The sequence below is a fragment of the Copadichromis virginalis genome, linkage group LG10, assembly GCF_057382275.1.
Source record: "Copadichromis virginalis isolate Kocher_CV1m ecotype Utaka linkage group LG10, C_Virginalis_male_GT1.1, whole genome shotgun sequence".
Taxonomy (NCBI): Eukaryota; Metazoa; Chordata; class Actinopteri; order Cichliformes; family Cichlidae; genus Copadichromis; species Copadichromis virginalis.
Genome location: NC_140627.1, coordinates 5,351,220 through 5,378,032, shown reverse-complemented (window position 1 = coordinate 5,378,032; position 26,813 = coordinate 5,351,220). Strand labels below are relative to the sequence as shown.

Genomic DNA, 26,813 nt, shown 5'->3' with positions numbered 1-26,813 from the left:
GGAGTGTACGGTGGTGTTGATGGTGGTATGGGATGTGTGTGTGTGTGTGTGTGTGTTTGGGAGGGGGGGAGTGTCACTTTAAAGCAAAGCAGTGAGAGAAAAAGGAGCCTTTGTACCCATTTTGTCCTTTTTTAAGCTATTGTTTGTCAAGCGACGCAGCATTCCTCTGGTGTTATAATTCACAATTGAGCATGTGAACTTAAAATAATATTTCAGATGTGCCTTTGAGCAGTCCAAATAAAGGTTCCTCTGAAATCTGACGAAATGAAATAACTTTCTGTCTGTTCTTGTGCATTTTCTGAAAGTTATAAGCCTCAGCTTCAGAATGATCAAAATAGGTCCAGTTATTCTGTTTATGAGATGATCTCCATATTTAGACACTGTTACGCTGCATTTCATCAGTCAGTAGGTAGACATTTGATTGATGAAAGTGACCTGACTTAGTGAACACAGGCCTCACTCTCTTACCTCCCACTTATTTCATCTTTCTCTCCCCTCCTTCCTGCCCTACACTGAGCCCTGTTTTCTGTTCCCTCTTTATCCCAAGACAGTACCCCCTGGTCCCCTTCTCCTCACTATGTGCTCAGCATGAGGTCTGAAACTTGTTTTTTTTTTTTTTATCATTGTTTGCCCCCAACCCAACCCCACATCTCCCAATTTCTTACTACTCAGAGGGGGGGGGTGGAGACCAAAGAGGAGGGAGAGAGTGAGAGCAACCAGAGTAAGAAGGGAGGGAAGAGGAGCTGAGGAATATGGAGAAACATAAATCTCCAAATAAGAAGTGGGGCGTAAGATAGGTCACATGTTGAATGTCTGTGGAGTGCCACGGTAGAGAGTAGACTGAGGGGATGGTTGATACAGCCGAACCACAGTAAGGAGTTGGGGAATTGCATCCTGGACCCGTAGCATGAAGATGCGTGTCTGTGTGTGGCTCCTCTGGGTGTCCTGGTTCTGCACCTGTGCAGAGTACTCCAAGTGGTGCAAGTGTCATGGCATCGTGCCGGCAGAGCCAGGTTTAGACAAGAGGTCAAAGACCCTGTTCAAGGAGCGTGCTCATCACAGTGGGGGACACCAGCACACACCTCACAGGAACAGGGCACACCGGAGAAAAGGTGAGTGCTAAACTCACAGAGCTGACAGACAGCACTCTGCTGCAGAAGAGCTGAAACTTTTCGTGCAAGACCTTTAAGTGAGAAGGTAGATGACAGCACCTTATAGGCTGGCATGTAGCGCATCTGACAGGCTTAGAGCTGCAACTAAATTTGTGATTTTAAAACAGATAAATATCTTCTATGTTACTAACATTGCCTTTTGCATCCTTGTTACATAAAGTGTAAGTATTGAAAATCAAAAGTCATCATAACTTTTCTTCAAAATGTTTACTTTTTTTTACTCTTTTTTACATTTCAAACTCTAGATCTATAAATGCATTAAGTTAATGACCAGATAAAGTAATGTAATTGTAAATGTAATCCAATGTTTATTTAAATCTAACTGTTTTACTAAACAAAACATATTTAAAATTTGTGATGTGTACTATATATGTCACAGCAAAAAAGTCAGTTCACAATTATGTTTCAAAGTAAGTCTCATCAAAGAGAAAACACATTGGCTGTATGTAATAAAGTCTCATCTATATTTTTTCTTCATAGTAGTTACATCAGCTCAGATTTATTAAGTGTATTAAGATCGGCATTTCGTTGTTGTCTTCAGTCTTTAATTATTATCTTAAGCCGCCAAAAAAGACAACCTATTTTGGGTTAAATTAAGTTAATTCAGCCTTTTGTGTTGACAGTGATTGTTAATTCCTTTACAAGCGAATTTACTCTGAAGTCACATTTTGTCACATTCCTCACTACAGCTGACACATTCTTTCTTTTTTCTAATGCCTTCCCACCCTCTTTTCCTCATTTCCAACACCTTTGCTGACCTTTTGGTCTACAGCCTGAAAGAGGTCCCTTCCCTCCGCACATCTTGGTCCCAGCACCATTCCCATGGGCTGTGTTTTTGCAGGGGCGACTCATCCTTCATCCTCTCTAAAGCCTTTGTTGTAGGCTGAAAGCTTGCCGATGCCGAGGCCATCCAGCCTAAGTTGTTGGATCAATATAAACATCCATCACTTAGCCCCGGGCCTTTCTGACCTTCACAATGCACAGTTCACTACACAATGCTTTATTTATGTGCGCCATTAGAAAGAATGAACTAGTGGTAGTCCATTTATTTGGGAGTTGTCCTCACTGTGGAAACTTGGAAGTAACTCAGCATCAGGACTGTTTTCTGTCTTTAGGAGATGTAGTAGAACTTATTCTTATATGGCATGGTTTTTTTTATAATCAAAAACTCAATTTATTGTATATTTGTACAAAATCTCTAACCTGTTTTTAGTTCAGTAATTTAAGATATCTACAAAAAGCTATAGTAAAACCTACTGTGACAAAGCCTTCAAGCTGAATTGCTGGACACAATGAATGAGGAGCAGATGTACAGTTTCCTTCTATTGTTAAATAAAAACATGGAGAGATTCAAAACTTCCTGCCACATAGGAGTGCTAGCACAAAAGCTGAAAATGGACAACAGCTCATGATTAAATGGAAAATGTAATACTTCCTCCTCCGTTCCTTTGATTAAACCTAAAATACAATATTTAAAGGCAAAACCAAACTCTACTGTTGAAATTGATATTAATATTAGTGTGAAGTTTTGCTTGTTTGTTTATAGCAGTGTTTATCAGAAATGTATTTTCTTTTATTCTATTTATTTTATAACTGACTCCACAGAATATAAATTAGTGCTGTGAGAATCACTGGCAAATATATTTTAATTCGACAAGGTTTTCATTTATTCATTACTTTTCTTTGTTCAATAGCTGGTTATATTCTGTAATATTGTGGCATGTAAAAATCCAAAGAGCGTTGCTGGTCTCAGGTATTTCTGATAGTGTTATGCGATTTGCATTTGGTTGTAAGGCAAGGCAAGTTTATTTGTATAGCACAATTCAACAACAAGGTGATTCAAAGTGCTTTACAGAGACATTAGAAACAAAAACAAATAAAAAGCATGATTTAAAATTGATTAAAACAAGCAAACAAACTAACTAATTAACAAACAAACAAAACAGTATATAAAATCAAAACAGATAAAATCAGAACAGTAGATAAAATCAGTAGTTAAAATGTAAGTTTTGAAATTTAAGCTTAAGTGCGGATTTGGTGCTTTATTCAAATGCAGCTGAGAACAGGTGAGTCTTCAGTAGTAATGTAGTAATTAAACGTTTCTTCCACGATGACATGTGACTTCTTTTTACCCTGAATTTCTTGCTAAGTATCTGCAATAGATACAACGAGAGAAAAGAACTTACTAAAACATAAACACAGGGGACACAGATTCATTAATCTAGATAGTAGTTTGCTTCATATAATGTAGCGGTTAACTTTCTGTGGTCAGAAAAGCGGAAACAAACCTTGCCATTTTGAATACAAATTAAAATCACATCAATTAAAATCACAGAATGCAGTTTTATGGACTAAAGCAAATAAATTTATTATTTATTTCCAAATAATAATAATAACAATAATAATATTTATTTCTACACTAATAATAATTTCTATACTAACATTGCGGGTTTTTTTCGTGGTCTTCTCAGGAAGTTGATTCTGTTCACCGAAAACGGAATGTCCCGGTGAACAGAATCAACTTTCAGGGGCGATTGAGCCTTGTGCCTCGAGACCTTTCGTGGTTTTATTTTGAAAACCATTCCATCAGGAAGCTAAATTTCACTGCACCTCCCAGCTGTGTGGAGTTGGGACTGCGAGGGAGTAATCGTTATAGAGCAGTAATTAAGTTTAAGATATATATATATAGTTGCGGTAACTTTAAAACAAACAACAACAAAAAAAAAAACAAAAAAAACAACAACCCTCAAATGGCAATTTTGTGAAAATGAGGCGTAAATGCTACGTAACAGGTTAGCTTTAAATTTAATATCAGAGGAAAGTATCCTGGTTGTTGACTTGGCTGCTCAGAATGATGAGCAGAAGTTATTTGGAGAACATATTTCTACCCGTGTTTGGAGTTCTCCTCCTCGGTAAGTACTGTTGGAACTCTTCCTGTCAACTAAACAACCTGTGTTAGAAAAGATGAGCATGCCTTTTAACTGTAATGTGTTACTTTGAATCCTTGACATGAAATGAAAAATCTAAAAAGACCTAACGTAGAGTTTTGAGGGGGATGTTTGTAATACTGCTGCAGGGTCTGTGTTCAGGGTTCCACTTGCTTTAATTCTAGCAGCTTCACCAATGCACAGATAAACTGTAAAAAACTGTAAGACAATTAATGTGTCAAAGTCACTAACGAGACCTCACAGACCAGTTCCACAAAGAAGTGTAAAATGATCTTTCGGCCGATTTGTTGTGTGACCTCTCCTGATGAGTTTATGGTCTCAAGTTACTCACCAGTTTGAAGTGTACATATATGCATGGATGTTGTGTAATTTCCACATCCTGTCTGCATTGTGCTTCTGCTGCATGAGCTGAATGGATTTGTTTTTTTAAATATAGTTACAATTATAATGAATCTGTTGCCAGCTGATCTTTGGGTAAACCTCTAACAGTTTATGAATTCATAATTTGTTACCCAGCTTGTGCAGCTTGTTTGAATGGAAATGTTGGTGACGTTCAGGAGCGTCCTGATTACCACCTACCTCCCAAGAATAAAGCATTTTAGAAATGTCCTGAGAGTGTTTTGACCACGACATGCTGGTATTTTGACTGCATCCTGCCTTTGCTCTGAATGTGAAAGGACACAGTGACAATGAGGTTGGACAGCTTATTGTTAGCTGTAATGGGAAGGCATTTCCGCCTATAGTAAATGAAAGAACAGCTCAAGAGGGACAAGAGCTGTTTTGTTGATTGTCCTTTCCCATTTCAGACTCCCAAAATGTTGGGTCAGATTAAGATAATATTCAGTTTAGATGTGAATTCAGTTTCCTGTTTTCCTGATTATTTTCTTTAAACACAGCTGGTATAAATTACATTGAAAGCATGTGTTTTTCATAGTATAAATTAAATAAGAAGCAGCGTCTGTGCTGTAACTTGCCTTCCCAAACCTTGCTAACCTAAGATGATTTAATGATGTAATTTAACACACTTGTAGGACTTTGTTTCTTCCCACATTTTAAGTTTTCAAAAGTGAGTGTTAAGTGTCTCTTGAAGATGGTCTTTTGTTCTGTGGCGGATGTCCCGTTGATGAGGAAGTTCCCGTCAGCTTTTGTTGGCCTGGATGTTCCTGAGAACCTCTGACTTCCGCTCCTGTCAGGAAGCTGATCACCATCTGTGCACCGTCTTTGGGTATCCAGTCCCATGGGAAGCTCAAACAATGGCATTCCATTGCAACTGGCTGCAAATACACATTGTTTGTTGGTAGCAGAGCATACGTTTGTTTGTTGTGGGTTTTGCTAGAGGCTGGAACTCAGGGGTGGCGATGTGTAGGGCTGAGGTTTGCTTCTTACAGAGAAAAGTGCTGTAATTTACACCAAATCTCCTGTTGTGAAACACACAGAAACAAACTCAGGAAATCAAAGCTAACATGAGCAGCATTGCTTAACCAATTCTCTCTTTATCCTCCTCAGGTTCCAAGGTTCGAGCAGAAGAGAGACCTCCCCGCATTGTCCACCACCCCTCTGATGTGGTGGTGAAAGTTGGCAATCCTGCCACCCTCTCCTGTCGCGCTGACGGAAGCCCGAAGCCAACTATTGAGTGGCTACGCAACAATCAGCTGCTAGAGACCGCAAAGAGAGATGGCCAGCTGCAGCCGATGATCCTTTCAGACGGGAGCCTCTTCTTTCTGAGCGTGGAAGGGGGAAGACAGGGGCAGTCGCATGAGGGTGTCTATACCTGTGTGGCTAGGAACAGTGCGGGGAAGGACACCAGCCGTAATGCATCGCTGTTTATCGCAGGTGAGACTGGGACATGTGTGGCTACTCATAGGACCTGCTGTACCACAGAAAATATTTCCCTACAGGCATAAAAAGAACTGTCTGTCTAACTGACAACTAAAACACTTTGATTAGATTAGTCTTTTCATATACAAGGCTCCACAGAAACATGATGTGCACGAGGTAACCAATCAGAAGAAAGTTGGCTTAAAGGGTGGTTGGCCTTATAGATAAATGAGGGTCTGCAAGAACATCTGGTGTCTGCGTGTATGTATGAATCATGCAAAGATGTAGTCCTTAAATAATCATATCGTAGTGCAACTACACTGTAGTCATATTTCGTATTTATTTTATATTTTTACAACGTATCAATAGTTGTTTGCCTTAAACATGAGTAGTAACAACCTTAATAATTTATATAATACATTTAAAATACAAGACCTATGAAGTGCATTACAAGACACCACACAACATAGAAACACTGAATTAAAAGCAACATAAAGTTAAATGAAAACCAAAATGACACTGAATGTTCAAATATACAAATACTGCAAAAAAACTGAGAGTAATAATAAAAAATAACCACTCAAAGTATAAAAACTGGTGTCAAATTTTTTGCACACTCAGAAACAAACTTGTTCTTTATAAGCAGTCTGTTTTAAGGTCCAATCATGTTTTCTTCTGTGGGAACATCGGCCTCCCAGAGGCACAGAGTTCAAATGTTCATGACCAGTGTTGGTCAAGTTACTTGAAAAAAGTAAACTGATTACTTCTCCAAAAAAGTAATCCAGTTGATACTGATTACTAATTTTCAAAAGTAATTAGTTACTTAGTTACTTTTAAAAAACATGATACACAACTTCAATAGGTAATAAAACAATACACCTTTCATTTTCCATCATATAAAATGTAATCAAATGAAAAAGTCTCTTTTTAAAACTTGTGTTATTAGTTTTAATCCTTTAACTTTATGCACATTGCATCAAGCAAAAATGTAATTATATGCAACAGTCTTTGACTTGAAGAAATTCATTTAACATTTGAACCTATTTTCTGCACAGTCCAGCATATTAAAAAAAATGTTTTGTGTTTACACTCACTCTTTCAAATAGATGCAAGTAAAACACAGCAGAAAATAAATAAAATCAAAGACTTGGCACTGAGTCCTGTCGTTCGTAAATCTATTTTCACCTGTTTAGCAGGAGTGGAGCAGGTGGAGGTTTGCCCAGTGCCGCAGCGGTCATGTCAGTGGGGGGATCCGGGGGTTTCTCTTCTATTTTCTATTTCACATTCCCGTGGCAGCGTGCTTGGTACTTGCTCAGAAGTTTAAGGGTTTTTTGCTGTAAAAATAAGTTTTCTTCCCCCGCACTGTACAGCAGACGCTAATGTTTTTGTCACTTTTTTCAAAATCAAACTCAAAGTAAGGTCAGTACTTCCACGCTTTAAACGCTGTGTGCTGGTCATACTCTCCCCCACTCTATATATTATCCATTGTTGATCTGCAAATGTCTGTTACCATGAACGTCGCACGCGCCTACATTATTGCTATGAGACACTCTCACAAGCAAAATCACGGTTTAGTAACGCATTAACACAGCATGCTTACGGGAAAGTAACTGTAATCTAATTACTTTTTTTGCAATAGTAATCCCTTACTTTACTCGTAATTTCAGGATTTTACTACTGATAAGCACCTCGCACACAGTCATTCACATTAGAGTAATGAAGTAACAGATAAGCAATTAGTTCCTTTTGTTTCAGTCTCTACTTTATCAGTGTCTGTTTTTTACAATGTATCCAGTTAAAGACATAAATAAATAAATAAAATAGGAAATGTTCTTTGAATTAAGGAAATTAACTAAACTTCTCTAATGTTACGCATTTATTTCATACAATTCAAGCCCAACAGTCATGCTGACAGAGTTTACTTCATTACTTCATTTACTACAGCATCATTTCTTTATCACGTAGAAAAACGGCATAGTAAGAGACGCTGTTGAAATTGCACTTTTGTTTCCTTCTTATATTGAGATATGTCAGGGACTAAATGTGCAGACAAACTGCTTCACACTGCAAGAAATGAGATTTTCACAGGTCTGGCCCACTTTTGGGCGGTATGTGTAAAATTAATTTGATCTAATTATGTCTATATTTTTCACATAGTTTCATTACTGAACCAATCAAAACACATTTCCTGTCTCCTGTTCTGGTTTGTCTCTAGACTTATTTCCAACTCCATTTTTAGCAAAAATAGTAATCAGTAATGAAGTGCTTTAGCAGCTGAGATATTTGATATTCTCAGTTGCTAAAGCACTTAATTGACAGTAGAATTTCTTCCAAGCACATCAGCCTTATTTCCACAGGAGAATTCTGGGTCTTTGAACATCGGAATGCTTTTTAAGCATCCATTCTCAAGTCTCGCCCGAGTACAGACAAGTGTTTGGCTGGATGCATGCATCTTAAAAATAATTTCTAGATGCGCTTATAATTTGTTTTTCTCTAAAAAAGACAATAGATGAAACCCTAATCATAAAACAGAGGTGGGGCAATAAAGACATCACACAGACACTCGTACAGAGAGGTGATGAAGACGTGCGTGGTTACAGTCACAGAGAGACAGTGCCAGTGTTTGCTGGAGTCAAACAGTGTCCCAGTGAGCTGTTGATTTAATTCAGTTCACTTCAGGTAAATTCAGCTCAGCTGGATTTATACAGCACTACTTCACAACAACAGTCCCTACAGTATGAGGACCAGAACTCCCAACATTTCAAACCACCTGGCTCAATATCACTCCCTAAGCCACCCTGTTACCTATTCATCTTACTCCAGTCTCACATGGTAGGTCTGACTCATCAGCCTTTATATCACAGTCAGATTGATGGTTGTTCATGAATGTTCATTAATGCATTATTTGTAGTTAAAATAATGTATTCCTTTTTGGAGTTTATTTTATAAAACCTTCTATGTTTGTATAGCTTTTCACTATGTTCATAGAATAGATATAATATATAATGATATGATTAATATAATAGATAATATCCTTCATATTCTGGCGTCTAAAATTGCAAAATGTCATGTGGGTCAACTGTCTGATTAAATAAACAGACTAATATGATTTCTGTTTAAATAAAAATGTATTCAAAATAAATTAAAAAATAAAATGTGTTAATGAGAAAATGTTAAAAATGTTGAGATCAAACAAATTTTCTTAAAAAGTAAAAAGCAATAAGAATGAAGAGGATATTTCCCCATTCAGAGGATGGCCATTTATGGTAGATGTCTGGTTATTTTACTTGGGAAAAAAGGTTCAGTAATGATGAGTAAAGCCCACAGAAAATATGAATTGGAGTTGATGGGAGCAGTGAGACACATGAATTTGTCTTGCTGGAAAAGTTGCAGTACAGAGAGGAATGCCTCTCATAAAGGTTTCCGACACATTCACAAGCTCAAACTGAGAGAAAATACACTGCATGCTTGTTGCATATCTTTCTTACATGCGAGTGAGTCAAGGCTGTTCTGTGGTTGAATATGAGGAAATGTCACTTGTCCAACCCTCTGGGCTGAGGGTTGGACAAGTGCAGAAATAGACATTTTATCTCATGCAGACAGTTTATCTCTCAGTGTATTCAAAGATATAGGTCTCAGGTAAGCTTAACCTGAACTCTCTGATTTTGCAGTGTTGAAGGAGGAGTTCAGTATGCAGCCTACTGATGTGGAAGTGGCAGAGGGGGAAATGGCTGTTTTAACCTGCAGCCCCCCAGTGGGACATCCGGAACCTAATGTTGTCTGGAAGAAGGATGGGCTGCCCATCAGCAGTGCTGATCATCATTACACTGTGAGCTGTCTGCCCCTAATAAATCTATTACAGCTATATAACCTGTGTAAAATAGATTCTTACAACTGTTTGAAATGGAACTTCTCAACTATTAACAAATGCATCGGGCACCGTCACATGATGTTTCCTCTTAAGAACTTGCACTCTGACCTTTAGCATCCACACCTTTGTGCATGTTCCAACCCTTTTAATGACCCTGCAGGACCTCTTTCAGGGCAGTTTCTATGGTAGGAAAAAGCTGGATCCAAATAGGTGAATGTCAAAACAATCCAGTATCAGTGTGAAATTTGTCATGTCGGCTAAACCAACAAACAGCAACACAGCAGCCAGCTCTTGGAGGAATTCTCATCAAATTGACAACAATATTACATTCGTTTGACAGTAACGCTCTAGAGGGTAGAAACGGATCAGATGAGGAATACTGGCACTGAAATCAGCCTTGTAGATGCAGGTGCAGACATCGCTGTCAGATTAACATAACAGCAGCAGCAGGAGGTAAATGCATAGTTCTTAAGGTAACACTGTTTGCATTGATAAGAGCATAGTACTGGATTGAATTCATTCACTAAAAATCACCATTGTATTAAAAAAACTGGAAAAAAGTCAGATTATAAATTCTCGATAAATGCATTTGCAGAGGTTTGCTTGTGAAAGAAGGTCAGTACAAATCAATTTAGCTTTGAGGTCTAAAAAGTGCATGCTTTTACATTTCCAGCAGGGAGTTACTTCTGGTTCCACAAAGAAGTCTGATGGAAAATCTTCTGGCTGTTTTGTTGTGTGACCTCTACTAATGAGTTTATGGTCTCAAGTCACCAGTTTGAAGTGTACATATATGTATAGATCCTGTGCGATTTCCACATCCTGTCTGCATTGTGCTTCTGCTGCAGAAGCTGAATGGGAAGCTTATCATCGGTCCTGCAGAGAAAAGTCACTCTGGTGCTTACGTGTGTGCGGCCATCAACACTGTGGGGGAGAGGGAGAGCAGGGCAGCTCGGCTCTCTGTGCTGGGTGAGACAGGAACTGAAAACAACTTATCACTGTGTTAGCATCGCTAGTTTCCAATGCAATGTCAGGATTCCAAAGCAATATTACCCTATGCAAGTTTTCCTTCTGCAAACAAAACACTTTGATACATGCAAAGCATAGTTTTGAGTTTCTCTTCTGTTGTACTGCAGCCAAGCCCGTACTGGTGCTGAAGCCAGAAAACGTATCAGTAAGAGCGGGAGAGTCTGCCCAGTTTTACTGCCAAGCTAAAGGTGACCCTCCACCTGCTGTGGTCTGGAGCAGAGAGCAGGGACCACTGCCCAATGGCAGGTAATATAGAACCCTTTCACATGGTCACTGGCTAATATTCATTTATGCTTTATGGGTGTGGAAATATTGCAGACTGTGGCGATTTTAAGTGTTAACATTTTATGTAAAACAGACACAAAACACCAAAAAGCACTGCGCTTCAGAGCAGTCTTTGTTTTTCAAATTCAAAAGTCCAAATTATTCTTAATCTTTGTCTACATCAAGCTGTTAAGTTATATGGAGGCTTGTAAATGAAATCAGTTGAATCTATGCTATGTCTAAATGTTGATTCTTTTAGACGAGATGAGGGGGATGTGAAATTTCAAATCCATGTGTGCACATGGATTTGGCAGGGATAGCTCAGTAGGTAGAGTGGTGGCCCCATGATCGGAAGGTCGGTGGTTCGACTCCACTGAACGGCTACCCTGAGGTACCCCTGAGCAAGGTACCGTTCCTACACACTGCTCCCCGGGCGCTGCATTGGTGGCTGCCCACTGCTTCACTGGGTGAATGGGTTAAATGCAGAGGAACTATTTCCCTACGGGGACTAACATGCACACTTTACACTTTACTTTACTTTACACAGGTACATCGTAAACCCAGACCAGACTCTCCAGATCCATTATGTGACAGCCCTGGATGCCGGGAAGTACACCTGCACTGCTCTCAATGATGTGGGTGTGGTCACTGCCAGTGCACAGCTACTAGTTGAAGGTGAGGTTACATGATAATGCTGTTAAAATATATCTGGTGTCATGTGTTTTACAATCACTCGATGAATGTTAAAAACACTCTGCTTCAGTGTGGGCCATCAGAATGTTTTCCTACGATTACTCTAAGTGTAGGAAATGAGTGCTTCCTTCACACAGTGACATTTCTGTTTTACAGCAGTCAGAGCCACAGTTTAGAAATGATTGTTATGATTTGATATGCTGAAACTAATTCATTTCATCATGTGGTGTCTACGACTTTAGTTGTAGTCTTCTGAATTCTGTAATTTAGACGCGATTGTAGTAAGTCCACACTTGGGAAGTAGGTTTGTGATTAGATTATTGTTCGTCTTTGTGCAAAGGTCTGCACATGAAGGAGAGAACAGTAATTTCCCAGAACATGCTGTAGGTTTTTTATTAAAACAAAGTGACATTATATACAGGATGCAAAGGCAGAGGTGTTTTTCATAAATTAGCTGATTTGGTCAGTAAAAAGCTGAAGAATAGCAGAAATGTTAAGCACAGCTGCTCATTCTGGAGTAAGATCTTATAAGCTGTGGGCGTGCTTTGCTGCATGCATTTGCATTTGAATGAGTTGAAGCAGTTTTTGAAACTCGTGTTGGAGTTGTCCATGACAATCAACTGTGTTTTCTGTCATCGAGTATCTGTTGTCTAACTGAAAAATAACTTACCACAATTGTATATGCAAAAATATGATGCAAAAAATACCTTAGTTCAGCTTCAGACATTATAATATGCTCACTTGCAGATACTAAAGTGCTTATGCATGCCACAGTTGAAGATATTTATTCATCTCATACACCTTTCTTAAACACCTCTCCATAAAAAAATCCTTATCTTTGCACTGTCCAATGCACATGATGTTAAAATGTTTACTCATAGATTTGAGCAGTTAATGAAAAATAACAGAGAGGGAACCATGTGAATCATATGTTATGGTCTTCATAACTGTCAGGTTTCAGTTAACGGACTCAGGCGCAGACCGGGACTCCTTACAGGATTTACAGATTTTATTCACACAACGACACCAGGTGATGCTATTTACAAAGTGCTGAAGGGAGGGGAGGGGGGTCCAGGGTTCCGGGGTATGTGAGGGAAAAGACGGGAATCTGACGTCCTCCAAAGGCTCTCTCTCTTCACTCCCCACACTGGGGAAACACCATCCACTCACTCGTCCACGGGATGACAGGCAGGCAGGGAAAGGTCCGGGATAGATCTGTACACAGAGATAATAGTTAGAGGCGAACAGACGGAACGAACTCACAGATCCTTATTTGCAATCTACTGACGCTGATAACTCAACGATCCAGCGACGAGTGACACAGTGCTGCTGTCTTAAATCGGCCTTGTGATTATCCCGATCGGCAGCAGGTGCGTGGGCCAGGGGCGGGAGCCCATAATGAGCATCGCCCCGGCAGGAGAGAGAGAGAGAGAGAGAGAGAGAGAGAAAACATGTTGCCTAATACAGAATCAGCTGGTGAGGCACAGGGACCATGACAATAACTGCAAAATCTCCGTCCATCTGAACAGCTGTGAGGGTTTAGCAATCTCCCTACCATCATCATTGCACCAAATGAGGGTGAAGAATGATGTTTATCCTTTGGTTAGCAATTGAGGGATTTGAAGTATCAGTGGAAAGACTTTATGAATCTGTAATGTAAGTTTAGAGTCTTTAGGAACATGTTTGTGTTCAAAGAAACCTTGCAGTTCTATGTCAGCGGTAGATTCTTGCTGTGTGAATGAATTCATGAAACAAGTATGCTCTAGGTTAACGTTGGCTAGTGAATTTTCACTGCACAATCTGGCCAGCAACAGAGAGGTCCTCACACACTGCTGCAATCATCTGTGGTTAATGCAATGGGTTTGAATAAACCACTTGTGTTTCCAGAGGCTGCCAACACTGAGCAGAAAGACCTCCACAAAGAGCTGTCATCCCTGCGTGTGATTCTGGAGAACGTCACCGTCATGGCCCCTGATTCTAACATGTCCTTCTTACAGTGGAAGGTAAGGGAAAGCTGTTGCACCACGTGTCAGAAAGAATGCAGGAGTATGACACGTACACGATCCACATTGTATTTTCTCCCTGACCAGCTCCAGTCACTCCCAGCGCAGCCGCATTACCTTGATGGCTTTGAGGTTCTGTATCGCTCTCTGCTCACTGCCAGCTCAGACTGGGCAGCAGAGAAGGTGACATTCCCCAGCTTCCAGGCTCAGGTGGGCCCCCTAAAGAGAGGCTACAAGTATGATTTCAAAGTTCGGCCTTATGGCAGCGGCTTATATGGGAGGGAGAGCAACACCCGGCACCTGAGAGTTTCTGAGACAGGTGACAAAGGTTTTTACTTTATCTTTGTGATGTGAGAATATTCATTGTGTTTTGCTGGTAATAATAAGTGCTCTGTTTACAGTGCCCAGTGCCTCTCCTCGGGCTGTGTCAGTAACAGTCAATCATGAGCAGAATAACACCATCCATCTGAGCTGGGAGCCTCCTCCTCCTGTAACCCACAATGGGATCTTACAGGGATACCAGGTAATTACAGTAGGACTGCACGACACAGTTATCTGCTCAGCAGACTGTTGAAACCCTCAGGGAAACATAAATCCTTACAGATTGTAATGAATCATGCTGGAGTCATTTTAAGAGGGAAACATGGGATACAAACAGTCCTGCATACAAATATATGGAAGAATTAATCAGCAAGTGGAACAAGAAACAGATTAACCAATCACTGTGCACTAAGATTCTGAGGCAAACTTTGTGATGGAAGAAATGTGTTGTATTGTAGACATATTAAATATTTAATAAAGAAGAGCACATGGTTCTTAGTAGGAATGTTTTATTCTGTTATAACTGGAGTCTCAGTTACTGGTATGTCCATGTGGAGCAGCTGATGAATTGTTTAGTGATTAAAGCTTTATCCACACAAATGATTTTGATCATGTTTGGGGTGGATACAAGCTTCAATCTCACTCTTAAAGATGCAAACTTTCTTCAGGTGTGGTGTGTGGAGCCCGAAGAGCAGCAGTACCAAAACTGGACTGTGGATAGTAGCCAACTGAGCCTTCATATCTCTAGCCTCAAACAAGGGAAGCAGTACTGGGTCACCATAGCAGCAGTCAATGGGGCTGGAGTAGGAATGCTGAGTGACCCTCATGGATTTGTCATCAGTGAGCAATACAGCTGTCAACTTTTTATTTCTGTATCAGGACAGATAAAGACCAGCGTGTGTTCTCAGACTGGGTTGTATTCATTCATAATGTGCTTCCATTCTGCTGCTCAGACTCACAGTTAGGTGGACTACCCGAGGCAGATAGCCAGAGGCGGCGTTTGTCCCCGGTCCTGGCCTTTCTTCAGGACCCTGTGTTGCTCGGCAGCATCGGCGCCGTCTTGTGGTGTGTTCTGATGGGTGCAGCGATCTGTCTCTTCAGACACCACAGCAGGACCGGTCAGCTGATACCAAGACCTGGCAAGGCTAAAGGTATGAGTTTAAGGCTTTAATGTTCACCATAGTAAAAAGAAAAAGCTGAACCTCCAATACACCCACAAAGGCTTTGTGATAAACAATAATATGCATATTTTGTTGATACTATATCTTCCTTTATTTTTAGGTTTGCGAAGACTAGCCGGTGAAGATCTCATTATAAAACACAGGTAAAATGAAAAGAAGACGCATATTCGATTCTGTTGCGACAATAAAGTGACAGGAATACATTCAAACCACTAAAACCAAGTGTGGATGAATCAGCTTTACATTCATTCAAGTAGTGTCTTGAATGTATACAAACCACTTTGAATTATAGTCAGCAAGTCAGCTTTTAAAGTGTTGGTAAGACAGCTGGTTAAATGTATTACATTCATTCTCTTAGATGTTTGTTTACAGACAAAAAAACACCTGCTTTTAGTTGATGGCGCGTTGAAGAAGCACAGGAAGTAAGCAGTAGGCGGAACAGAAGCAAAATCTGTTTTCACCACCTAAAAGTATTCACCTGGAAAAGAAATGTTGGGGGGGGGGGGGGGGGGGGGTGTAGTGTAGGTACAAGGGAGAGCAGGTCTTCTGCCTATTGGAAGGTTGATGGTCAGATCCTTAACTTAATGACTAAGCATTTTTGGACAGGATACTGAACTCTCTGTAATGCGTTCATCTGTGAATGTTAGTGAAAAGCACTACGTAAGAACCAGTCCTCTTTGCTTTTCCTCCATCCAGTACTTTCCTAAATCTATCTGTGTGAGCTTTAAAGGGAACGACTCCTTTTACTGACTCAATACTTTACACAGGAATTACTGAGTGACCTAACCCTTCGAAACACGAGCATCACAAAATATTGAACAGAAACCACCAAATGGTGTTACAACTTTTAGTAGAAAATAAACTCACCAACCCCTCAATTCAATTCAATTCAATTTTATTTATATAGCGCCAAATCACAACAAAAGTTGCCTCAAGGCGCTTCGTAGATGGCTGCATTCACTCTAAAAAAAGTTCAAAATTGTTCCAAGTTACCTTCATTTTTTTCTCTTGCTTCCATCATTGCATGGTTTGCAGTACTGGTGCCTTCTTATTCAAACTCGGGATGTGCCAGCCTCTGACATGACTATGGTTAGGTAAATACTAGAGCACCACTGCTTCTTATATAACGCTTTTCTACTCTGAGCACTTACGGCGCTTTACATAACTCGCACAAGCACTTCTCCTACCAAACATTCACACGTATTCATATGAAGCAGCTCGGGGTTAGTAGCTTGCATGCAGACTGGAGCAGACGGGGATCGAACATGCTTCATCTTCCCCTCTACTGTCAGAGTGTTTTGTACTATTCAAAAGCAAAAAGCCATTTGTTAACAAGAATTCCACGGTATCCATGGTAGAGAACACAAAGTGAGATTCTTATAAATATTATATGGAGATAATGAATCTATGCTACAGCATAAAAACGTCTCTAATATTTGACGTTTGGTTCCAGCGAGTTCATTTTGGTTTGATTTGGTTTCTCTCCAGGATGGCAGCTCCAGATTCACCGTGGATCCCCGGAGGCTGGAGACCTTCTTTGAGTCAAAAGTACCATGACCTATGGGCCCAAGGTCAGCATCACCCAGGAATCCGAAGCACCAGTGAGTATGGACTGCAAAACAGTAGACTGATGATGACTTCTTTCTCCCAAACTGCTGTCCTACAGCAGACCTGACTAGATTTACTTGTTTGGGTTCGTGGTGACCTCTTAAAATCCACCAAAGATTTTTTGCTTACAGTTGAGGAAACGAAAAAAATCAACCAATGATTCTGATGATGCTACATAAGCTGTTTTCAGACGTCATGTAAAACAATCTGGAGAATTAGGTTAGGACATTGTCTGAAATTGTGCTGCTGGATTGAACTTACTGGACTACAACATGTGCTATTCTCACATAGACATTACACTGTGTGTAACATTGTATGTACACGAGAGGCGTGTGGTGACTGTGGTACAGAAAGGCAGTTTAGAATCAGAATACTTTATGAATCCCTGAGGAAATTATTTGGCTACATTTGCTTCAAGACAATAACAGTAACAGACTGAACTAATTAAATAATACAATATATATTACACAGTTTACAAAATATAAGAAATGGCTTTAATATATACAAATTGCTCAAACAAAAATGAAATATATATGATTGATATTCTATTTTCACTGTAAACACTCCATCGGTGTTAAAAGAATTACTATTAATCCTGGATATGTTTAATATTGAGCTCATTTTAAGTACAGGTAAACTGTCAATATCTATGCGGGGAATCCAAATATTAATGAAAATGACTGTGGAGTGTTGGCACAGCAGGTGGGCAGACATTTAATTGGATGTTAATTTGAAACTGTTCTGATGCTGAATCACCAAAGCATGTTTACTGGCTAATGCAAACTGCGTTTTCATACAAAGTGGAGATCCTAGCTGATTCCAGAGCAGTGATAGCTGAGCCGGTATACTTTGTGCTCAGTTTCCAGTGAGCATAAGCACAGCTTTCAGTGACAATACCTAAATGTAGCCACAAGATGGCAGTAATGTAAAGACTGGATCCAAACATGGGAGGAGCTTTATGACAGCACTGTTTGAGATGAACAGACACATTTATGCAGAGCTTCTTTTATTGACCATCTTTAGCTTCCTCACACCCACAGTCATTTTAGAATATCCAGTTAACCCAGTATGCATGCCTTTTCACTATAGGAGGAAGCCAGGATACCTAGAGGCACAGGGAGACCATGCAAACTCCACAGAGTTGCAAACTCCAGTTGAGGTTCAAACCAGGAAGTGACACTGCTAACCACCTTATGGCTGTGCCACATGAAGCTGCAAGAAGGGAAAGCAGCAGCAAGACCCAGAGTAGAACAGAACAGGCCTTAATGGCCACAGCTACTACAGTGATTAGAAAGACAAAGCCTGAAAAGAAGTGATGGTTGTAGAACAGCTTGAAGGTGCTACATCTGTAAGATTCTTAGGCATCTGTGTGCAGGCTAAAGCCGCTCAGATAGTTCGTCGTATATAAGATTTGACAGCTGTGTTTGTTCAACTCATTTCTGGGATTACTGCCGAGCTTGACTTTGTGGCCCAATGCGTGAAACATAGAAACCTTTTAAACCCATGCAGTATTTTGCAATTTGGGATGCAGCCTTTTGTTCTACTTGTGTTCTTATAAATCTCTCTGTTTTCTTAGGCCTCCCAGTCTCATCCAAGAAGGACAGCAGCTGCCTGGAGTCGACCGTTCCCATTGTGACCGATAGCTGCGGTGTCTACGGCACCTTTTACGTGGACCTCATGGGCAGTGGTCTTAAGACCTTCAACAGTCCGGGACGTGTCACTAAAATGTCTCATGGTTTGCCCCACAAAGAAGGAGCCGAAACTATCCAGATATTTACTCATCCTGCCAGCAAGCCCTCACCCATCATCAGCAGGGAGGCTCTGCCATGGAAACAGGCCATACGACCCCAGCCCAAGATGGGTGTGCTAAGGGAATCATGGGAAAAGAACCACAGCAAGCAAGGTAGATATGGAACAGTGGATATCTGGAAATGCAGTGTTAATTTCTTTCTTTCTTGAGTAACGTGAATTGGCCAATTGGTTTTCTCCACAGAGCTGCATGCAGTGAGCAGTGTCCCTATACTTTCAACAAGAACCCAGGGACATAGTCACATACCAGCTCTCCAGCACGGTACTTTCAATCTGTGTAATTAAATCATTATTGTCCACAAACCTCGTGGAAGTGTAAAAAACATTTTGTACACAGATCAAACTTTTTTGTAGTCCCGAAATTTAAAAATATGCTTATAGAATCTGGAATAAAAGGAATTATTGGATAATTATACTTTGCTATGGTTTGCTATGGTGTATCCAGGTGGACATCCAGACAGTGGTAAACCTGTGGGTTGTCCTCGTCTGCTGCATTACTCAGCATCACTACATCTTATGAACATGTTGCTGCCCCCTCCCCCAGTACCCACCGAGGACGCCACTGACACGCAAAGCCTCACCTCAGATGGAGGGTGAGATAAACACTCAGACTGGGTGTTAGAGGGTTGAATGGAGATGTTGTTCTGGGAAATGCAGGTGTTGTGTAGAAGGGGAATAATGAAAAAAAAAACAGATTTAGTTGTTTCTGACTCCTCATCAGCAACTGAAAAATTAGACTTGACAATGCAGGTTTTCAGATAACCCTATAAAAACCAGTGTATACGTCAGTCTTTAGGATAGTTTAGTTGGCATAAAGGTAGTACATTATCTATATAATACAGGATATTTCCTTCCTATAGTGCAGCTAGAATGCAGACTACCTTTAACTCTAAGGCTGTGAGTTTGTTTGTTCAGGTACTTTTGAAGAGTAACAGTAAACTCTTCAACAGTAAAACCTCTGTTTTTGTAACCTCTCCAATTCCACTGATAAAAACAGAATGTATTTACTAATCTGTAGCAGACACTAGCTGTCACTGTGACAGCGATGTGAGATTAACCTTAATATGACCCTCAAGTCAGTTTGGGACACACTGTTCAAACTCTGAAATTGTTAAATAGATGTGATTGTGGTTCACTCAGTTGGACAGTAGTATGCTTTAGTTTTGTCACAGTGGGAACTTTGAGCCCTCTGAAAATGTTAGCTAGCTAGTCCAGAATGAAAGACTGAAATTCAGTTCAGTTTTATTTACATAGCACCAGACGACAACAACAATGTCCTCAATTCACTTTATATTGTAAATATCCTACAACAGTACAAATCCTCCCACCTTCTCTCATACCTCCTGGATATGTCCTGCCCCTCTGGTTGCAAAGCATTACAGTAGTGTGTATTTTAATATTTCTTTCTATGCAATGTTTCAGTTGTTTTATGCAAATAACCAGAAGAAATGTTAAAAAATCTAGCAAAGTTTTCCTGCTTCCTGCCATGTATCTTCTATTTTTTTAGCCATCCATTAATGGCCAGCGATGACTTAGACTTCGGTGCTTTGAGTATGTTTCTGTCCCAGAAAGTGCCCACTTTAGTGGAAACACTTAAGGAGAACAATGATAAGGATCCTATTTGCAGATATGTGTAACACTGAGTTTAAAACACAGGACACAAGAAGACTGCTAGTTTGGAAGTGTAACCAGTAAAGTTGTCATTAATTTATGACACCTTGTATATTTATAATTGTGGTTGTTACTGATCCCAGTACTTCCAGTAATTAAGCTGCCTGATGCAGAACATTTTGATCAGTTCAACTACTTGTTTATTTTTGTAGTAGTCTATTCTGTATTAGTCTAGTATTGAAGGACCTCAGGGAGTTGTTTCAGATATTGGTTTGCATGGACATAAATGAGGATGAACTGATTTATTTTGTTAGTTAAAGGCTTCTTTGACATCGTGTCACATATTAAAGGATTAACTCAATATTTCATAATTAGGAAGAAATTCACTAAATTGTTGAATAGAGTCAAATATTTGTTTTGTTTTTTTAATTTGCAGAAGTCAAACGCACAGATCAATGTTCAGCTGCATGTTAAACAAATCTTTTATATTCTCTGTACTTGCTTACAAAGCATTACACTATATCACAGACATACCAGGTTGTTTTTGCCCTTGTACTAGGTACTCGCTTTGAAACATGGAATAGTTTAACGTGGTGGTCTTTTCTTGTCACTGACTTCTTGTGCTCTCTGTTTAGCACTCTGTTACAAGTCACTTCCTACAAGTCACTGTGTGAATGTGTGTGTGAATGGGTGAATGACTGAATGTAGTGTAAAGCGCTTTGGGGTCCTTAGGGACTAAGTAGAGGGCTATACAAATACAGGCCATTTACCATTTACCATTCCTGTGTAGAACCTAATTACTATACAGAGCAGAAAAGTCAAAGCTCTGAAGTTTTTTTTCTTTTATCATATTTGAATGGTTATTCTTTTCTTTATGTAGTTGGTAGACTTTTATGTATAGAAAGGTACAAAGATAAAGACAGCTAAGAATAAGCTTATTGGCATGAATAGTGTTTGTGTCTGACCTCAGCAGGACAACTGAACTCTTATATACTGTAGTTCTGTTATGTAGCAAACCTCACTTTATATATATGTTTGCGAATTGATTAAATAAAGGAGATAAAGACAGCAACAACAATTTTTATGAACAAGTGGTGGTTCACTTTATTAACTTAGCTATCTAATTTCACATTTTCATAAATATATTTTATGTAAAAAAAAAACTTCCTGTGACAATGAATTGCAGCTACGAGCACTTCTAACCTCAATAAAATCATACATTAAGTCTTACATGATATATTTTGTTAAGCTTGTGTTACGTTATGTTTAACAAAATGTGAGAAGAAAGCATAAAAATCAGTGATACCATTTATACAGTGTGATGTATACAGTGGTTTCCTGTATTTCTAAAGGTTGTTTGACAGAAAAAAAAAAAAAGACACAAGTCTTACAGTCTGTTTGCGTCTCCCTCAGCTCTAGTCGTTCCACAAAGCTAACAATGGACATGGGCTCTCTTCAGTCAGTGTGTCCTGCATCAGGCCCCCATGGACAACTGGGACCCAGCAACAAGAACATCTGCCCATCCTACAGCCACCTGTGCACTGCATTATCTTCTGTGTCACAGAGTGATGAACAGGGCAGCATGCTGACAGCACAGGAAGCTGCTGAGTACCTGGAGCTCACTCCTAAACCAGAGAGATGCAGGTAAAGCCATAATGAATCCATTTACAGTCAGCACTGAGCAAAGGTGAACACTATAATGACTATTCCATGATATTATTCTGCGTATCGGCTTAGTTTCTCCTGTATGCAGCCTACATACAGATGCATGCACAATTACTGTAGCTGACCATTCTGCTCCTTTGTGTCAGCAGTGCCCTGCCAGAGCAGCGTCCTTCCCTGTCCCGTCATTTTGCCTCGACGCTGAATTACATCTGCGGGCCGACTCGCTCTGCTCAGGTGCACGACGCCTTCACTGAGCCCGAACCTCCATTAAATAGTCTCCGTCATGCCTGCCGTCAGAGCTCGCCTTCCTCCTGCTACAGCGAATGGGACAGCTCTCTGTGGAACACGATCAGCTCAGTCATGGACAGCAACCTGTCCAGTGCCCGAACCAGCCTCATCAGCTCCGTGGACAGCTGCTACACTAATGACAGTGCTAACTTTGCTCATCTCCTGGCCATGGCAGCGGAGAGCATGAGCGGAGCCTCTTTGTCAGGTAAACAGCAGAAATGTCACTTTTGAAATAGGAAAATCAGTTGTGGCAAAAAAATGTATAAAAACATCCGTTTTCATGAGATGATGGTGGAAATGAATGAGATTTAACTACGCACAGTTATGTGAGCTTTTTTGAATGACCAGCTAACCTAACCCCACGGCACTTAGTGGGTGGGGTTAAGTTATAAAATACTAGTAAAAATACTATTTAAAAAACTACAGAACTCCCACAAGTGATCCTGTGGAGTTGTTTTTTAATCTGCTACTTTCAACAACTTGTAGTCCTGAACCATCAGTGTGTTCAGTGTTGTCACCCATCTATATTTTGTCTGTGTTTTAAACTCATTTACTCACAAAAACATTTGTTTTTAAAAAGTTTATATTTTAAGAAAACAATTTGGAGGCTGCTTTCCGAAGGATTCGTTTAAGTTTTTATAGTATCAGGACAAAAGATACGTAAGAAGGAGAAATACCTAAGTCAGCATAAACTGTGGCTTATAGTTTTTACTAAAGGATAAACAGACTCATGTTTATGTCGTACTTTTTAGTTCATTCATTCATTTAGCACTTTAGTCTATGCCATAAACTTTTGCTAATTATTAGACGCACACACTCTAACAAGTGTGTGTCTCATTTTAGCATGTGGACTCGAGAAAACAGGGGATCAAACTACAGACCTTCAAAATAATAGAAGGTCAAGTGTACCTCCTGAGGCACAATGGAGCCCTGTAGCACACAGAACTTATACAGAGCAGTGTCTCAATACACTGACAAGTTGGTTTGGTTTAGTTCATTCCTACCAGTGGCTCCTCATGAACTGCTCTATCCTTTGGAGCATTATTATTTATTTATGAATGATAAATAAACAAAGATCAAATGATTCAGTTACTAAAAAAACAATTTGAACTTTGAAATGATAAAGTGTAGTTGCCAGCTGATGTGCTGTTGTCTCATAGCGCAAAAGTTCAGGTTCCATGTGCAGAATCACTGATTTTTCATGTGACATAAACAAAGCTGTGAGCTGCTGCTTTTAGTCTCTATTGGAATGGATGAAAACAAACAAGTGCAAAACCACTAACGCTGTTGTACTTACCACTTTCCCCCACTAGATGGGGCCTTTCATCTATGAAAGATGCTCAATGGTAAGGAAGAGCAGCCCTAAGTTGGTATGGAGGGTTACAATGTTGTGAAAATGCTTTGTGGAAGTAGCTTGGCCTCTCTGGCCTTCTTCGTATATTTCTGATGTCTCACTGTGTGCAGAAACGTGTCTGAGCAGACTTTCTGCTTTGGTCCACGTGCCCCCTATGCAAAGACAAAAACTAATTCAGTCTAATATCTAGTGGCACCAGGCAATTACTTAGGGACCTTTCAACAGATTGAACCTCCAGATGAGTCATCTACTTCCCTCTTTGTCAACTCATCAGTCACCCTGCCCTCCCTCGGGGTCCGTGCAGCTTTATTCCACTCACTACACTCACTTTTGGCAACGTTCTGCCTTGCATGATTTTCACTCTATCACACAGTATGAAAACTCTTGAAGTGGCTTCTCTGCAGCTGATTATGTTCCCTCGCAGTTACTCTGAGTTACTTTGAGTACAAAGCTGTGGATCACATGCAGCCAAACCGTACCCGTTTTTAACATTTGTGCAATGATGGAATCAGGTCATGGGTTCATTTTATTGTATGTCAAGTGAAATTTTCTGGGTGTTCAGGACATCCTATCAGTTGTGTTTTCAGTAACATTTAAAATGTTTTGCTTTACAGTTACCAATAAAAAAAAAGTCTGTGCAGTTAAGTGCACACACAGGTTCAGTGTACTTATCTGAGACCTAGCTTGAAGGGTACAGTGTGGATTAATCCTAAGAAAACAGCAGGAAGAGGCTTGTCACAGATTGGTGCACTTTCACACTCTCACATTAATTGGCAGAGCCTGTATAGCTTCAAGGCTTCAGCGTCGTTTTTGTGTTTTGTTTCTGGACATGAGCTCGGAGCTCTTTGAAATTTGTTGCTACCACTGGACTGCACAAAGCGGTTGGTGTGAATTGGCTCGGTTTGTTTCAGAGCCTCAAACAAATTAGAAAAGTTTTATTTTCAGGGACAAACTGCTGCTTCAAAGAAGCTTCGAAATGTTCATTTCACCCCTGAGAATCATCATGAAAGGTGCTCCTCAGAGGGCTCGAAATGTTTACTCTTGCTTCTCCAAAGGCAAATAAAGTTTCACACGCGCACACACAGACACATGCTTGATATTGAAATGTCAACATGTTGTCCTCTCCTGTGTTTAGATTTCTCTCCGCCTGCCTCCCCCCTCAGCGCCTTGTACCCATCTTTCCATGCAGAAGGCGACTCATTCGGCGAACTGGAGCCTGTTTCTGCTTGGGACTGGAGCATGGCCTGGATGGAGGAAATGGAGGCCCAGTACTCAGAACACTATCCTGACAGAAACACCAGACCCTTCAACAGTTAGGGACTCTGCTACAATGGTGACTGAACTACCACAGCTGAAGTTTAAGAGCTGCAGATACACCTCCCAAGACCAAGGGACAGACACTGATCCATTCACGTTCTCAGAAATGTTGGTAACAGTTACGCGGTTGCGTTTATTCAGGTTTTTATTTTTGTTTCTGTCTGATCTGGTTTCATATAGCTCATACTGTATATGTTTGGGACACCTTCGCAGGCAGATGCATGCCTCTCTTTTTTTAAATACTTCTCCCCACTTATCTCAGGGTAGCATCCTTGAAATGACTTCCACAGAGTCGAAGAAGTTCTCTTTTTTCCTTCTCTACATCCTTTCCGCTCATTAGAGAAACAATAATGAGATACTTCCCTCAGGATATTCTCACCCAGCAAAAGGCCAGAGAGATGCAAAGGCAGGATGCTAGATGGTCAGAAAACAGTCATTAGGCAGAGATCCTGTGCTGGAGGTTCCCTCTCAGCACATGTCTGTATTTTTTGCAGGACATTTTATTTGGTGCTGAAGTCGTATGACACAGAGGATTTCACTCACTGATCAAACGTGTATATATATCTATATATATATAAATGCAGCATATTAAGCAAATATTATTTAAAGAAATCCAAGACACTGCATGTCCTGAGTTTATTGTTGTTTTTATAAACCCTGTTTGCAATAAGCTGTAGGTACAGAACTAGGAAAAAAAGTTAAAGTAATTAAGCGAGTTAACCTTTTATCACCAAATACCTGGAACTGTAGTAAGATTTGAAGTATTTGAAATGAAAATGCTGCGTGCATAGTTTATCCTTTTATATATGCAGGTATTTCACTAATTCTAGCAGAAATGTACTTGTATTTTGAATTTTATTTTGTTCACATTACATTGCAGATGGTTTTATAGTTTGGAATAAAGTAATTTTATTGATTGAAAGCCACAAGAATAAGTTGTGAAATAAAATCATTTTTCTACTCAACAATATTTCACTGAAGCTGCTTTTCCTTTGACACTAGTAGTAACAAATCAAGCTAAAATGATCTTCATATGCTCTTTAAATAGTATATTGATGAAATTGTATTAATACCAGTACCATTATTGATTCTGTTTATGGCTTCCCTCATTGATTCCTGTTCACAGACACATTACAAACACTAAAAGTCTTGCTGTGTGCATGTTCTCAGACATATGACGACTCCGTGTATTGGTTCTTAGTCATCAGAAATTTGAGCAGCCTGAGTGTGAGTTGGCTAACTTCAGACTGCCCCTCTTTGGCCTGTGGGCTGGATTTTTAATTGACCTCCTGCTGTTCTTCATAGCTGTGCAGAGCAGGAAGGGTGATGTATAGAACTCATCTGTTTGGCTTGAGTAACCAATAATGCTGCTCTACCTGATATTGGCTTCTAATTACAAAGCCACTGGAGAGAATAATTAAAGCTTAATATGTCTGTGTTTAGACGGGAACAGGAAGAGTGTAATTTTTAACTCTCCCACACTCTTCCTGTGGTGTCTCCCTGGAGATTGTGGAGATTATGTTGCAGCATTTTGACTTGATGTTTCAGTCAAAGTTCAGCTTAGTTGACGAGGAATCGGATTTCCTCAACGACTTTTGAGTTCTGGATGAGCCAATAGAGCCACAAATCACAGCGTGCTCCTTTTATTTGCTTTTTCAAATGTAACCCGCGCCTGTATCTGTGTTGACCCGGTCAAATCAAACTGGGACCGCAGAACGCTAAGAGCCGTTTTGTTGTCTGTTCCATTTCTAAGCTGCACAGTAGCAAGTGCGTCGGGAACAGAATTAATGTGTGGAGTATGAAGAAAAACGTGTGGGGCATGAGGCACAGGGGTCATTTATAGTGTTTCCTTTATGCAAAGAAT

The 26,813-nt window shown here is 40.0% G+C and overlaps 1 protein-coding gene across 2 annotated transcripts; it reads left to right on the top strand.

Annotated features, from left to right (window-relative positions):
* The first annotated feature begins 739 nt into the window (after positions 1–739).
* robo4 (roundabout, axon guidance receptor, homolog 4 (Drosophila)) lies at positions 740–25,947 on the top strand. 2 transcript variants are annotated; one of them, XM_085469561.1, is made up of 19 exons: positions 740–1,112; positions 5,627–5,953; positions 9,610–9,767; positions 10,655–10,775; positions 10,943–11,081; positions 11,647–11,774; positions 13,680–13,795; positions 13,883–14,114; positions 14,197–14,318; positions 14,785–14,956; positions 15,070–15,267; positions 15,398–15,440; positions 16,786–16,898; positions 18,482–18,808; positions 18,899–18,976; positions 19,160–19,307; positions 21,739–21,969; positions 22,140–22,483; positions 24,768–25,947. In XM_085469561.1, the coding sequence occupies exons 1-19, from the start codon at positions 908–910 to the stop codon at positions 24,947–24,949; spliced, it is 3,384 nt and encodes a 1,127-aa protein (XP_085325687.1). In that variant the 5' UTR covers positions 740–907; the 3' UTR covers positions 24,950–25,947. The 2 variants fall into 2 exon arrangements, with proteins under 2 accessions (XP_085325687.1, XP_085325688.1); XM_085469562.1 differs by lacking the exon at positions 740–1,112 and adding an exon at positions 3,768–4,084 and having other exon boundaries at positions 24,768–25,946.
* The last annotated feature ends 866 nt before the right edge of the window (positions 25,948–26,813 follow it).

What these genes read in the sequence shown, in the direction of transcription:
- robo4 (XM_085469561.1), top strand. Translation starts at nt 908, where the DNA reads ATGAAGATGCGTGTCTGTGTGTGGCTCCTCTGGGTGTCCTGGTTCTGC. An exon ending in GGACCACTGCCCAATGGCAG is followed by an intron (nt 11,082 to 11,646) that starts GTAATATAGAAC and finishes TACTTTACACAG; the next exon opens with GTACATCGTAAACCCAGACC. An exon ending in GATCTCATTATAAAACACAG is followed by an intron (nt 15,441 to 16,785) that starts GTAAAATGAAAA and finishes GTTTCTCTCCAG; the next exon opens with GATGGCAGCTCCAGATTCAC.